Source organism: Canis lupus, chromosome 4 (genome assembly GCF_048164855.1).
Source record: "Canis lupus baileyi chromosome 4, mCanLup2.hap1, whole genome shotgun sequence".
NCBI classification, from domain to species: Eukaryota; Metazoa; Chordata; class Mammalia; order Carnivora; family Canidae; genus Canis; species Canis lupus.
In genome coordinates, this window is record NC_132841.1 from 5,637,099 (window position 1) to 5,650,403 (window position 13,305).

Here is a 13,305-nt window from a genome sequence, read left to right on the forward strand (position 1 = left end):
ATGTTCTCACTTAGCACTTAACACCATGATATATAGGCACCACAGGCAGGTACTACAGTTGGAAATTCCCTTCTCCTTAATTGCACTTACTCAGAGTTCTTTCTTCCTTTATGAGTGATTTTCTGCAACAGAGTCTTGGACCCCGACCTTAAAGTCATTTATCTGACTTTCATTTTCTCTTCCATTACTCCACTAAAAAAGTCTTCATTTTGATTCTCTGTCATTTAAAATTTAATTTTGTACAAAGATAAATAAGGTTATCTCTTCCCATGATTCCCCAGACTCGATTGTTACATGAATATATCCCTACCTTTATTTCCTTTTAACAGTTGTTAATCCACATAACTGTTAATCTCCCTCCAGGTATTCCAAAATTGATTATTTTTGACACCTTCCTTTAGTTGAGTTTTATTTATACTCTAATTGGTTAATTCTAAAGTATTCAAGTATTTTCTTAAGATTATCATTCTCTATTTAATTTTTAAAAGCAAGTTATTGATTATTTGATCAGTTTATAAGTTGATTGAATTTTGCTCTTAGAATTTAGCCATTGTATACAGATGTTTTGTTTGATTCTGCCTAAAGAATAGAATACCTGAAATTATAGGAACCATTTGTGTACCCTCAACGCTCAAAAGTGTTTTCCAGTAACCTGGCAGAAGTATATATGCAGTTGTTACAGTAGGAAATCAGTCTGCTTGCTGTTACTTTTTTTCTCCTTCAGAAGAATAAAGCATAATAAAGCTTATAATGATTCTTGATAGTGATTATTTATGGGCATAGATTTTACCTGGTAACAGTGCTAAAGTTTACACAATAAAGTAGTGATTTGTACCTTGTGGTTATAGGTCTGCAGATCTTTAAAAAAAATTTTCATTGAGGTAATTATCATGCCAAAATTCACCCCTTTAATGTATACAATGTGTAGTGTTTTTTAGTGTATTCACAGATTGTGTAACCAGTACCACTATCTAATCCTAGAAGATTTTTAAAATTATTTGCTGTTTTATTTTAATACGAGATTTTGACTCTAGTTTCCTTCTTGGTTAAACATGAAAAATTAAAACTCTTTTATTGGTAAGTATATACACGTCCATATGTTCTATATTTTTTAATTTCTAAGGAGCTGTTCATTGTTAGTCTTCCTAATACTAATACAGGTTTTTAATTTAGTGTACAAAATTTGAAACTGAGTTACTTGTCTGAAATCCTAAGGATCATCGAAGTCAGAATTACATTTCAAAATTGAGCTGCTGAGTTTTCTTTTTTGCATCTCATCATTTGCTGTTCTTTGGCACGTGTCTTGTCTAAAGTTCTTCTACTTGTTTCACAATTAATTTACAATTAATAGTGATGTGCAATCAGCTTTGAGTAATTAGCTGTTAGTCTGTGGTGGTAAACATTTCCATGTAATTAGCTTTGTTGTCAGTGGCATCGTCAGATGTTATGTCACAAAGAGTGCATTATTTTGTTCTGGCTCTATAAACAAATACTACCTTACCACCAAAGAAGCAACGATATCAGAGAGGATTAAAACCAAGCAGGTTCCTGCTTGTTCTGTATTTGCTCCCTTAAAATATTTTTGATGCTCATTTATTTTAGTTCATCAGTTTATTGAGTGTCTTGTGTAAATTATTTCCTTGGCTAAAACTCCTCCAGGAGGAAAAGCTAAAGGAACCTTAGGTATATATAATGGTGTGGTTTATACTGGTTGTGTACATTATACTGCTTGTATACATTTTGTGATTTCAGGAAAAATAAAATTAGAAATACCATAATAGAAAGAAATCTATTCAGTTCATTTATTTACTCAACAAATATTTATTGAATATCTATGCTTGTGCCAAACACTGTTGAGGTACTTGGGATATATCAGTGAATAAAACAGGCATTGATAAAAATCTCTGCCCTTCTGGCTTGTATTCTCATAGAGGAGATGGGCAATAAAGAGAAAACAAGGAAGAACTAAATACATTATACAGTATGATCGATTTGTAAATGCTGTATGAAAAGAATAAAAGTGAGGAGAGATTGTGGAGGGCAGGTTGTAAATTTGAATGAGACGGTCAGGGTCACTTAATTGAGGTGACATATGAACAGAGACTTAGAAAAGTCATCAAAAGAGTTTCCAGATGTCAGGGAATAGAGCATTGCAGCCTCTTTGACTGCAAAGGGGAGTAGAGAAATAAGGTGGCAGTAGCTGGTGGGGAAGGTGAGGTCAGGGAATTCTTTTTTTTAAGTGAAATAAATAATAGCATATCAATGGAAGTTGCAGTTTGCTGATGGGACTCAGTGTAGTAGACGCAGAAAAGAATGATACGGGAGAGAGAAACGAGTGGTATTGGAACAAAATCTTCAGTTGAGGAGAGAATGGGCAGGAAATCTAGTTTATAATTGGGCAGTGGTATTAGAGTGGAACTTGGACATTTAATATATGAGGTGGATAGGTGTTTTCTGTTCTTCACTTTTTTTTTTTTTTTTTTACTATGTCGCTTTCTGATGTCTGAAGTCTTCACACTTGTTAAATCTTAAAGAAATGAGAATTTTCATAAAGATGTAGATGACTTTGTGAGGCAGATAAAGTCCAGTTTTCTCTGTGTTTTAAAGATTTTTGATATATATTATCTGTGTTTTGGGACTTTCTGTCTTGCTAATGATAATGACATAAAAAGTGTCCATTAAATCTTGGCCAAATAAATCCTTTATGACTGCTTTGAAAAAGCAGTAATTATGGTTTTAAGCTTGGTTGTGTTCTACAGTCATTAGAAAGTGAAGAGATAAAAGTCATTGCCCTTGAGAAACACTTCTCATCAGTTAGAACTCTGACTTGGGAGGTCTGTCATTACTCTCCCAAGCTGTGTGCCTGTTTCTAAGGTTTTATGTTGTGCTGACACGAAGGTGTACTGGTTTTTCCTGCCTCCTATTACTTACTTCCTAAGTCCCTACTTTGAACTGCTTTAAGTGCCATTTGAAGTACACTCATTCTCGGCAGCCAATTTGGAAAATTTGCTCTGTCTTTACCAGGGGACAATTTTTAAGTAGCTTGATCATGGAAGTCAAATTAGTGATATTTCCTGTATCACTCTAAGATGTTCTATAGTAGCTTTTTCTTTTTTTATATTTATGTTGAAATATATAAAGAAGTGACATTTATGTTGTCAGCCCTTTGGAAAGGCATCAAGACAAGTTTAGAGTATAGTAGATTTGTCCCAATCAACGAAATAGTTAAATCATGCCCAAGCTTTTAAAATAATGTCAATTTACATTTTTTGTCAGTGAACTTGGTCATTGTCAACTATCTCAAAAATGTTTTTAACCCTGTAGGTAATCAATACTAACCATTGTTCCATTTTATTTTATACAAAGAACATACACTGCAGTCTATTCATTTCTTAGTGTCTTCACTTACTCTGGGCATTTTGAACACTCGGTTGTTAGAATCTTTATTTTCTTTAACACTGATTGTAAGGCTTTCTTGGAACCAGATTCAGAGTAGAATTTTTGTTTTGTGTTTTTTTTTTTCTTTTTAGTTTTACTTTTTACTTTTGTCTAAGAACAAGTAGATGGTTTTCAATACTTCCTTTTTCTGCTGATAGTGAACTTCTTTCTAATTTATCAGTCCAATATACAATGTAAACTGGAAGGAATTTCTGAAAATAACAGTACTGTACATTTTATCAATGCCTAATTTGTGTATGTTTGGTATTAAGGATAGCAGTGATCTCTTACCAGATTTTCTTCTCTCCCCACCCTAACCACCCAATAAATAAAGATTTTTCTTCCCTTTCTAAAAATTAGCTTTGTATTGGGAATATAAAATGCTATCTGCCGAACTTCTTTGATTTGAGGGTTGGATCAAATATATTTTAGTATAGTACTGGGATGTTTCGTTTGAGGCCTTCAGCTTTTTGAGAATTTGGGGACTGGTGTTACTCTGTTCTGTTCTTCTCCCATGATCTTTTAAAGTAGCACTGAATAGATCTAAAAGATGTTTAAAAGGAGAATGATGTGCTTTCTTCTAATGATAACCCTTTTTGTTATTGTTTAGAAATTTAGAAAACAATTTAAAAATTGAAGTTTGCCATTCTGTGAGTTTTAGAAAGTGGGATAAGATTTCTAGAATACCTGTATTTATCAGCTTGGTATGCTTATTCTTTGTGAACATAAATGGAAATATTTTTTTCTTTCCCTAGACCTGAGGAGGAGTCTTCTTCATCCTCCAGTGATGAAGATGAGGATGATAGGAAACAGATTGATGAACTACTAGGAAAAGTTGTGTGTGTAGATTACGTTAGTTTGGATAAAAAGAAAGCACTGTGGTTTCCTGCATTGGTGAGTAACTTCAGCATAAAAGTTTAATTTTCAGCTATTTAAATTCATGAAGAAAACAATTGATAATCTTACTAGTGTTTTTCATAGGTGCAAAGTAGGGAAGTGTTTTTAGCATCATTTAGTTTATGCAAAGATTTCTTTCAAGATTGTCTTTGAGTACCAAGAACTCTTAAAGTCATCCAAAAAAGGCAAAATTATGGTAATTTTAGAGGGTAGGTCTGTGGGAGTTCATTATACTGCTCTATTTTGGGTGGAGATTCATAATGCAAACTTTTAAAACTCCTAAATTCATTGTGCAAAAGACTGCAGAAGAAGAGAATCTTTCTTTTTCTACTATTATCTGTAAATGATGTCTATTTATCATTCTTTTCAGTGAACATGATATGTATTCTTCATCCAGAATGCTTATCAGTTCAGTATTTTGCACAAAATAATTGCCCAGTAAATGCTAGCTCTTACAATTAAGACTTATATTGCATCTTACAGTTAAAACTAAAGAGGGCAATTATTTATTTTAATAAGTATGAATACTTTATGATACCTTTGTACCTCTGCATATATCCATCTATTCATCCTAATAGTTATTGAATGCTGTTTGCAAGGACTCTGAGGCAGGTATTGTTTATCCTCACTTAGAGATCCAGAAACTGAGTAGTGGAAAGGTTAAGTAACTTGGTTAATGGTGAGTAGAAAACTTAAGGGTCGGGGATCTGCGGGTGGCTCAGTGGTTTGGCGCCTGCCTTCAGTCCAGGGCATGATCCTGGGGTCCCGGGATCCAGTCCCATGTCGGGCTCCCTGCATGGAACCTGCTTCTCCCTCTGCCTGTGTCTCTGCCTCTCTCTCACGGTGTGTCTCTCATGAGTAAATAAATAAAATCTTTAAAAAAAAAAAACAAAAAAACTTAAGTGTCAGTTTATGTGATCATTTCTTTTTTCCTAAAGTACTAAGATTCTCTGTAAGAATTTCTTTTTGAAAATGTTAAAAAAAATGTTTTTAACAAGTTTTGTGTGTCTTTTCCTAAAATAATAATTTTTTACTGTTAGTATATTCAATATTAAGGTTCTCTCACTGTTTTTCTTTTTTTTTTAATTTAATTTTATTTAAATTCAATTTGCCAACATATAGTATAACACCCAGTGCTCATCACATTACATGTCCTCCTTAATGCTCATCACTCAGGGATGCCTGGGTGGCTCAGTGGTTGAGCATCTGTCTTCAGCTCAGGTTGTGATCCCGGGGTCCTAGGATCAGGTCCCTCATAGGGCTCTCTGCAGGGAGCCTGCTTCTCTCTCTGCCTGTGTCTCTGTGTCTCTCATGAATGAATGAATAAAATCTTTAAAAGAGAAAAAGAAGCTCATCACCTAGTTACCCTGTCCCCCTACCCACCTCCCTTTCTGCAACCTTTTGTTTGTTTCTCAGAGTTAGGAGTCTCTCATGGTTGTCTTCCTCTATAATTTTTCCCCACTCAAGTTCCCCCCCTTCCCTTATGGTCGGTCCCTTTCACTATTTTTTATATTCCACATATGAGTGAAACTATATGATAATTGTCTTTCATTGATTGACTTATTTCATTTAACGTAATACCTTCCAGTTTCATCCACGTGGATGTAAATGGTAGGTATTCATTCTTTTTGGTGGCTGAGTAATACTCCATTGTGTGTGTATACACACACATACACACACACACACACACCACATCTTCTTTATCCATTCATCTGTTGACAGACACCTCAGCTCCTTCTATAGTGTGGCTATTGTGGATATTGCTCCTATGAACACTGGGATCTAGGTGTCCCATCATTTCACTACATCTATATCTCTGGGGTAAAGACCCAGTAGTGCAATGGGTTGTAGGGTAGCACTATTTTTAACTTCTTGAGGAACCTTCACACTGTTTTGCAGAGTGGCTGCACCAGCTTGCAATCCTACCAATAGTGCAAGAGAGTTCCCCCTTCTCCACATCCTCTTCAATATTTGTTGTTTCCTGTCTTGTTAATTTTAGCCATTCTCACCGGTATAAAGTAGTATTTCATTATGGTTTTGATTTGTATTTCCCTGATAACAAGTGATGTGGAGCATTTTTTCATGTACTTGTTGGCCACGTGTAGGTCGTCTTTGGAGAAATGTCTGTTCATGTATTCTGTCCATTTCTTGACTGGATTGTTTGTTTTTTGGGTGTTGAGTTTGAGAAGTACTTTATAGAGCTTGGATACTAGCCCTTTATCTGGCATGTCATTTGTAAATATCTTGTCCCACTCTGTAGGTTGTCTTTTAGTTTTGTTGACTGTTTCCTTTGCTGTGCAGAAGCTTTTTGTCTTGATAAAGCCCCAATAGTTCATTATTGCCTTTGTTTCCCTTGCCTTCATGGATGTATCTTGCAAGAAGTTACTGCGGCCAAGTTCAAAAAGGTTGTTGCTTGGGGACGCCTGGGTGGCTCAGCGGTTAAGAGTCTGCCTACAGCTCAGAGCATGATCCAGGAGTCCTGGGATCAAGTCCCACATCGGGCTCCCTGCGTGGAGCCTGCTTCTCCCTCTGCCTATGTCAGCCTCTCTCTCTCTCTCTCTCTGTGTCTCTCATGAATAGATGGATAAAATCTTTAAAAAAAAGAAAAAAAAGGTTGTTGCCTGTGTTCTCCTTTAGGATTTTGTTGGATTCCTGTCTCACATTTAGATGTTCCATCCATTTTGAGTTTATCTTTGTGTCTGGTGTAAGAGAATGGTCTAGTTTCATTCTTCTGCATGTGGCTGTCCAATTTTCCCAACACCATTTATTGAAGAGACTGTGTTTTTTCTTTTGGATATTCTTTCTTGCTTTGTTCGAGATTAATTGACCATAAAGTTGAGGGTCCATTTCTGGGTTCTCTGTTCTGTTCCATTGATCTATGTGTGTGTTTTTGTGCCAGTACCATATTGTTCTGAGGATCACAGCTTTGTAATACAGCTTAAAGTCAGGCATTTTGATGCCAACAACTTTGGTTTTCTTATTCAATATCCCTCTGGCTATTTGGGATCTTTCCTGGTTCCATACAAATCTTAGGAGATTATTTGTTCCAACTCTGAAGAAAGTCCATGGTCTTTCGATAGGGATTGCATTGAATGTGTAAATTGCTCTGGGTAGCATAGACATTTTCATATATTTATTCTTCCAATCCATGAGCATGGAATGTTTTTCCCTTTCTTTGTGTCTTCCTCAATTTTTTTCATAAGTGTACTGATAGAGTACAGATCCTTTACATCTTTGGTTAGGTTTATTACTAGGTATCTTAGGGTTTTGGTGCAATTGTAAATTGGATCAATTCTTTAATTTCTCTTTCTTCAGTCTCATTGTTGGTGTATAGAAATGCAACTGATTTCTGGCATTGACTTTGTATCCTGCCACATTGCTGAATTGCTGTATGAGTTCTAGCAATTTTGGGGTGGAGTCATTTGGGTTCTCTATATATACAGTATCATGTCATCTGGGAAAAGTGAGAGTTTGACTTCTTCTTTGCCAGTTTGAGTGCCTTTTATTTCTTTTTGTTGTCTGATTGCTGAAGCTAGAACTTCTGTGTTGAACAACAGTTCACCCATAGTTTCTAAATAGTTTCCTTGATGATGAGAAAAATATTTAAGGATTTATGTTGTTGAATTGTTAGTAATTGGCATTGGACCATCTCAGTATTATTTAAAGAATCTCAGTTATTTATGTATGTAAATCTTCCCCCAAAATTGAGATATTTTGGACAGTGATGAATAATTTTTGTAAACTAGAGTGTGAACTTGTGTTCTAGATCAAACAATCTTCACAAAATCACATAAATAGTATTTGGGTTTCAATTTTTAAGATTAATTTTTATAAATTGAGTTAATTTTACAAGTGTTTAGTAGCATCACTATGTTAGAAAGCAGTTGTGTACTCCTTGGACCTATAAGTAGGTCCCATGAATTGAGCACCTGCCAAGGCCAGGCACTGTGTGAAGCTCATTCACCTAACTAGTCTCATTGAATTGTAATTGAGACTGAAAAATAAGTGGATTTACCCCATTTTAACAGAAGGAAAATCTTAGCTTCCATGACTCATGCAGTCTTCTTCCTTTTCATTTTCTTTCACTGTTTCTCCTCTAACCAACATTTAAATGTTACCATGCAAGGTTCAGAATATATAACTCTGTATTCTCTTTAGGGTGATCTCATGCCCTTTTATAGCATTGGTTACAGAGTTAACCAATTGAAATGTCTTAGGGGCCAAGTAAATCACATACATGGGTGAACAGGATGAAATATGGATTATTGTTCCTGTGGCAGAATGGAAAGTGAAGCCACTTGCACACCACCACCACCAGCATTGGCCAAAGCTACCATATGTGTAGTTTTCAAAACCCATGAAAAAGTATAAGTTCTTTGATAGCTCAGCTGATAGAGTGGAGGACTGCAAAACGCATGAGAAAACAGAAAAAGGTAGATTTTGTTTACAGGTTTAGACCCAAGATTGATCCCCTGATATTTAGGCTGTTGACTCGTAAGTTTACATCTTACATTTCAGACTTCCATTCTGAGCTCTGAACTTGGGTGTCTTACCTATTTAGTATCTCCATTTAGATGTCCTTCAGCCATCTTAAAACTTACTAAGTTTAAAACTAAGTGTATTCTCTCCTCCCTCTTTCCCAAACTTGGTCCTCCTCCAGGGTTTCCTCTCACAGTGAATGACACCATTTGTGCAAGACAGAAACCTGAGCATCCTCTGCTCACTCATCTCTTCATTTCCCTAATTATCTCTAATATTCTCTTTCCTTTAGTATGCCATTGTCAACATTCTACATCTGAGTCACCACCTCTCTCACCAGGATGATTGTTGTGGTTTCGTCACTTTTAACTCACCCTTCTCTGGCCCATTTTCTTTGTATAACAGAGTAGTTTTTATTTTATTCTTTTTTTTTTTTAAGTTTTATTTATTTAATCTCTACACCCTATGTAGGGATTGAATTCAAAAGTCTGAGATCAAGGATTGTATGCTCTTCTGGCTGAGCCAGCCAGGTGCTCCCAAAGCAATTTTTATGTTTTTTAATTTTTCAAAGTAATTTTTAAAAGACAAATCTGTTATAACATTATCCTACTTCAGAGCCTTACCCTAAAGATTTTAGATTTTATCCAAAGAACTAACATGGCCTAAAAGACTGGGAAATCTGAACCCTTCTTAACTCTCTTAATCAGTCTAGGCAGAAAGTCAGCCACACTTGACTGTCTTTTGCTCCAGGGACTGGTTCCAGTGCTTGCTGTCTCTGCATCCCTTATACTACACACACATGCACACATATACATCCTTTGTCAAGCCAATTCCTACTCAGTCTTGAAAGCTGGGCTTAAATGTTGTGTCTTTTAAGAAAGCATTCCTGACTATCTAAATAAGGACTTGACACAATTGCAGTTACATACATGTGTGTTTACTTGTTCAGCACTTGTCTTCCTGACTACATTGGGTGGGGCATGTGGGGAGGAGCAGTCACTGCCTTGATCTCTTTTTCTCTGGCATTTATTTAGTACAGTACCTTGATGTGGTAGTCCAGTATCTGTAGAGTGACAAGATGAGTACATGAATAAATGCTAATAACTGACTTCAGGACTTTTTTGAAATGACAGGGAAGTTTCCCTGGATGTTAATAACATATAAAAGACTTTCATCAATGAATTCATTCAGAAGGCCGTCAGCATTTAAAGAATGCCTAGTGAAATGCAGTTGCAGTTATGGAAAATGTTAACTAACTTCTTAAAGACTGAATTTAAAAAAAAAAAAAGACTGAATTAGACTTTAACCTATTTCTAGCCTCTTCCTGACCTGTGGTGAGAGCACATGCCTTTTTTTTTTTTTAAGTCTATTTATCAGCATCTTTATTTTTTTTTTTAACTTTTATTTATTTATGATAGTCACACAGAGAGAGAGAGAGGCAGAGACACAGGCAGAGGGAGAAGCAGGCTCCATGCACCGGGAGCCCGATGTGGGATTCGATCCAGGGTCTCCAGGATTGCGCCCTGTGCCAAAGGCAGGCGCTAAACCGCTGCGCCACCCAGGGATCCCGAGAGCACATGCCTGTAGGTCCCATTGTGTCATTCACTTTTCAGAGCTAATGAGCACATCCTTAAAGCAAACCTGTTACATACTTACTTAGCTCATTTTTCATGTAAGCATATAACTATATTGTTAACTTGTTCTTAGTATACACAGTGGGCTGTCTTGGAATTAAAATACTGAAAATTTATAGGCATCTTTATCAGCCTTTGGGAAGGCCTGCTTAACTTCACTTTAAAAAGTAGCTGAGGCAACTCCAGTTACATAAGTCCTCTCTTGGTAGTGATCAATCATATATAGCCTCCAGACAGGTGTCTTCTTTAAGATGTATACTTTTTTTTTTTTAAGATTTTTTTTTTTCTCTTAAAGATTTGAGAGTGAGTGAAAGCAAGAGAGATCACAGAAGAAGAGGGAGAAACAGACTTGCTGCTGAGCATGGAGCCTGATAAGGGGTTCAATCCCAGGACCCTGGGATCATGACCTGAGCCAAAGGCGATGCTTAACTGACTGAGCCACCGAGGCACCCCTACAATGATTACTTTTTTTTTTTTTTTTTAAGATTTTATTTATTTCTTCATGAGAGACACAGAGAGGCAGAGACACAGGCAGAGGGAGAAGCAGGCTCCATGTAGGGAGCCTGATGTAGGACTTGATCCCGGGACTCCAGGATCATATCCTGAGCTGAAGTCAGATCTTAACCGCTGAGCCACCCAGGTGTCCCAGTGTTTACTTTTTAGAGTGGGTAGTATTATGAAGAAAATTTTGTGCTTACATATATATTTAAATATAAATAATACGTAGAACCTCATCTTTTTTAAGATCGAGCTACTCTGATGTTGGTTCTGATACTGGCTCCCATTTTGGTTCCTGCTATTCTCCTAGCCATACTGCATACCCTCTATTAAGGCTTGGGCTTTACCTCTGTTTCCACCCCAGCCTCCCAATTTCATATAGGCTTTCTATTTCTGACTAGAACTTGGTCCACAGCATCAGCCTAGGCATGGCCCCGCTTCTGTTTTCATTTTTTTTTATTAAGATTTTATTTATTCATGAAAGACACACAGAGGCAGAGACACAGGCAGAGGGAGAAGCAGACTCCATGCAGGGAGCCCGATGTGGGACTTGATCTCGGGTCTCCAGGATCACGCCCTGGGCCAAAGGCAGGCGCCAAACTGCTGAGCCACCCAGGGATCCCCCCGCTTCTGTTTTCAACACAAGCCTGTGCCAAAATCAGTGTGGGGAATTCAGAGAGCTGGAAAGATAGAGGATGTAAATTTAAAATTACTTGTGTGTATTCCCACATGTGTTTACCTGTTTACCCTGCAAACTAAAATTACTTCTTTAAGCTGAAACTTTTTTGGAAGGATTTAAGTAGTTGATATATACGTAACTATCTGTAAATATGCTTTTTTTTAGTTATAATAGTTTTACACTTTTTTTAAAGGTGGTTTGTCCTGATTGTAGTGATGAAATTGCTGTGAAAAAAGACAATATTCTTGTACGATCTTTCAAAGATGGCAAATTGTAAGTATAATTTGCTAGGGATGAAAAACATGTTATTTTTCCAAGTTAGTATGGTAAATGATAAATTAGTTATTTCTAATGACTTATGCTTTTATTTTTCACTATACAAAATGTTTCAAAGTATAATAATTTTTCACATGATCATTTAAATGGGGTTATAGTGTGTTTTCCTTGTTCATTTTTTTTTCTAAATTCCCAGAGTTTCTAGACTCCCATCATTATCCTAACTTTTCAATATTTTCCTGCATAGTAGCTGGTGATTTGTTGAGGTGAATTTAGGTGTATCTACCATATCTAATACTTGTTTTCTATGTTTATTGTTCTGGAATATTTAATTGGGCTCTGATATGTTTAGTTTTGTCTCATGGTTATACTGATACCTATTGTATAACATTCGACTTCTCCAGTAGTCTGAGGGTTAAAATGGGTTACTATAAATGTATATTAAGTATTTAAGTGATTTTTCATATAGAACTTTTTTGGAACTGAGTTATGAATTGCTGTGGTTGTTTTTTTTTTTCAAGAATTGTGCAATTTAGAAAAGTCATATATTTTATACTTTACTCTGTATACTTTAAAAAGATCATTACATTTTAAGATTGGTTTTGGGGTTTTTGGGTTCTGAAAAGTAATTTTTAAAAGCAATCTGTGAAATCTACTTTAATAAAACTGAGGTAATCAGAAATTTGAACACTGAAATTGAATACTGATCAATGATATTAAATTACTAATTTTTAAATGTTTGGTAATGATATTGGTTATGATTTTTAGAAAGAGTTTTAAAGCTTCATAATGAAGTATATCATAATATCTAGGATTTGCTTCAAAATAATCCATGAGGTGTGAGAGAAAGTAGGTAGGGATATGGTGACTATGAGTTCATGATTATTGTAGTTGGGTGATGGATATGTGGTGGTTCATTTAATGAACTATATCATAATATCTAGGATTTGCTTCAAAATAATCCATGAGGTGTGGGAGAAAGTAGGTAGGGATATAAATGAAATGGTGACTATGAGTTCATGATTATTGTAGTTGGGTGATGGATATGTGGTGGTTCATTGCCCTAGTCTATCTCCTATTATGTGTATTAGAAATTTTTAAAATAAAAAGTTAAAACATAGATTGTCTTAAAAATGTACTTAGAATTGTTTTCAGGCTTTTGTAGATTGATTGATATAAGCCAAATGCAGAAGAGCTGAATGATGCAGAACAATGATTCATTATTGTAAAATAGGACTATATATATATATATTGCATATATTATATACAATAATATATATATGACATACACTGTCAACATGTTTTGACAGTTGTGAGGTATATATATATCACATACACTATCTTAACATGTTTTGACAATAGTGTATATACACTATCAACATGTTTTGACAGTTGTATGTATAC

At 35.6% G+C, this 13,305-nt stretch overlaps 1 protein-coding gene across 7 annotated transcripts in view; it reads left to right on the forward strand.

Moving 5' to 3' along the window:
• Positions 1–13,305, forward strand: part of ARID4B (AT-rich interaction domain 4B) — a 149,762-nt gene that overhangs the window by 79,562 nt on the left and 56,895 nt on the right. For all 7 annotated transcript variants that reach the window (XR_012029280.1, XM_072822988.1, XM_072822990.1 and 4 more), the window contains exons 8-9: positions 4,194–4,332; positions 11,819–11,898. Coding sequence is in view for 6 of the 7 variants with exons in the window: in XM_072822988.1 (XP_072679089.1) it covers positions 4,194–4,332; positions 11,819–11,898 (219 nt within the window). In the remaining variant the exon portion in view is untranslated. The remainder of the gene's footprint in view (positions 1–4,193; positions 4,333–11,818; positions 11,899–13,305) is intronic.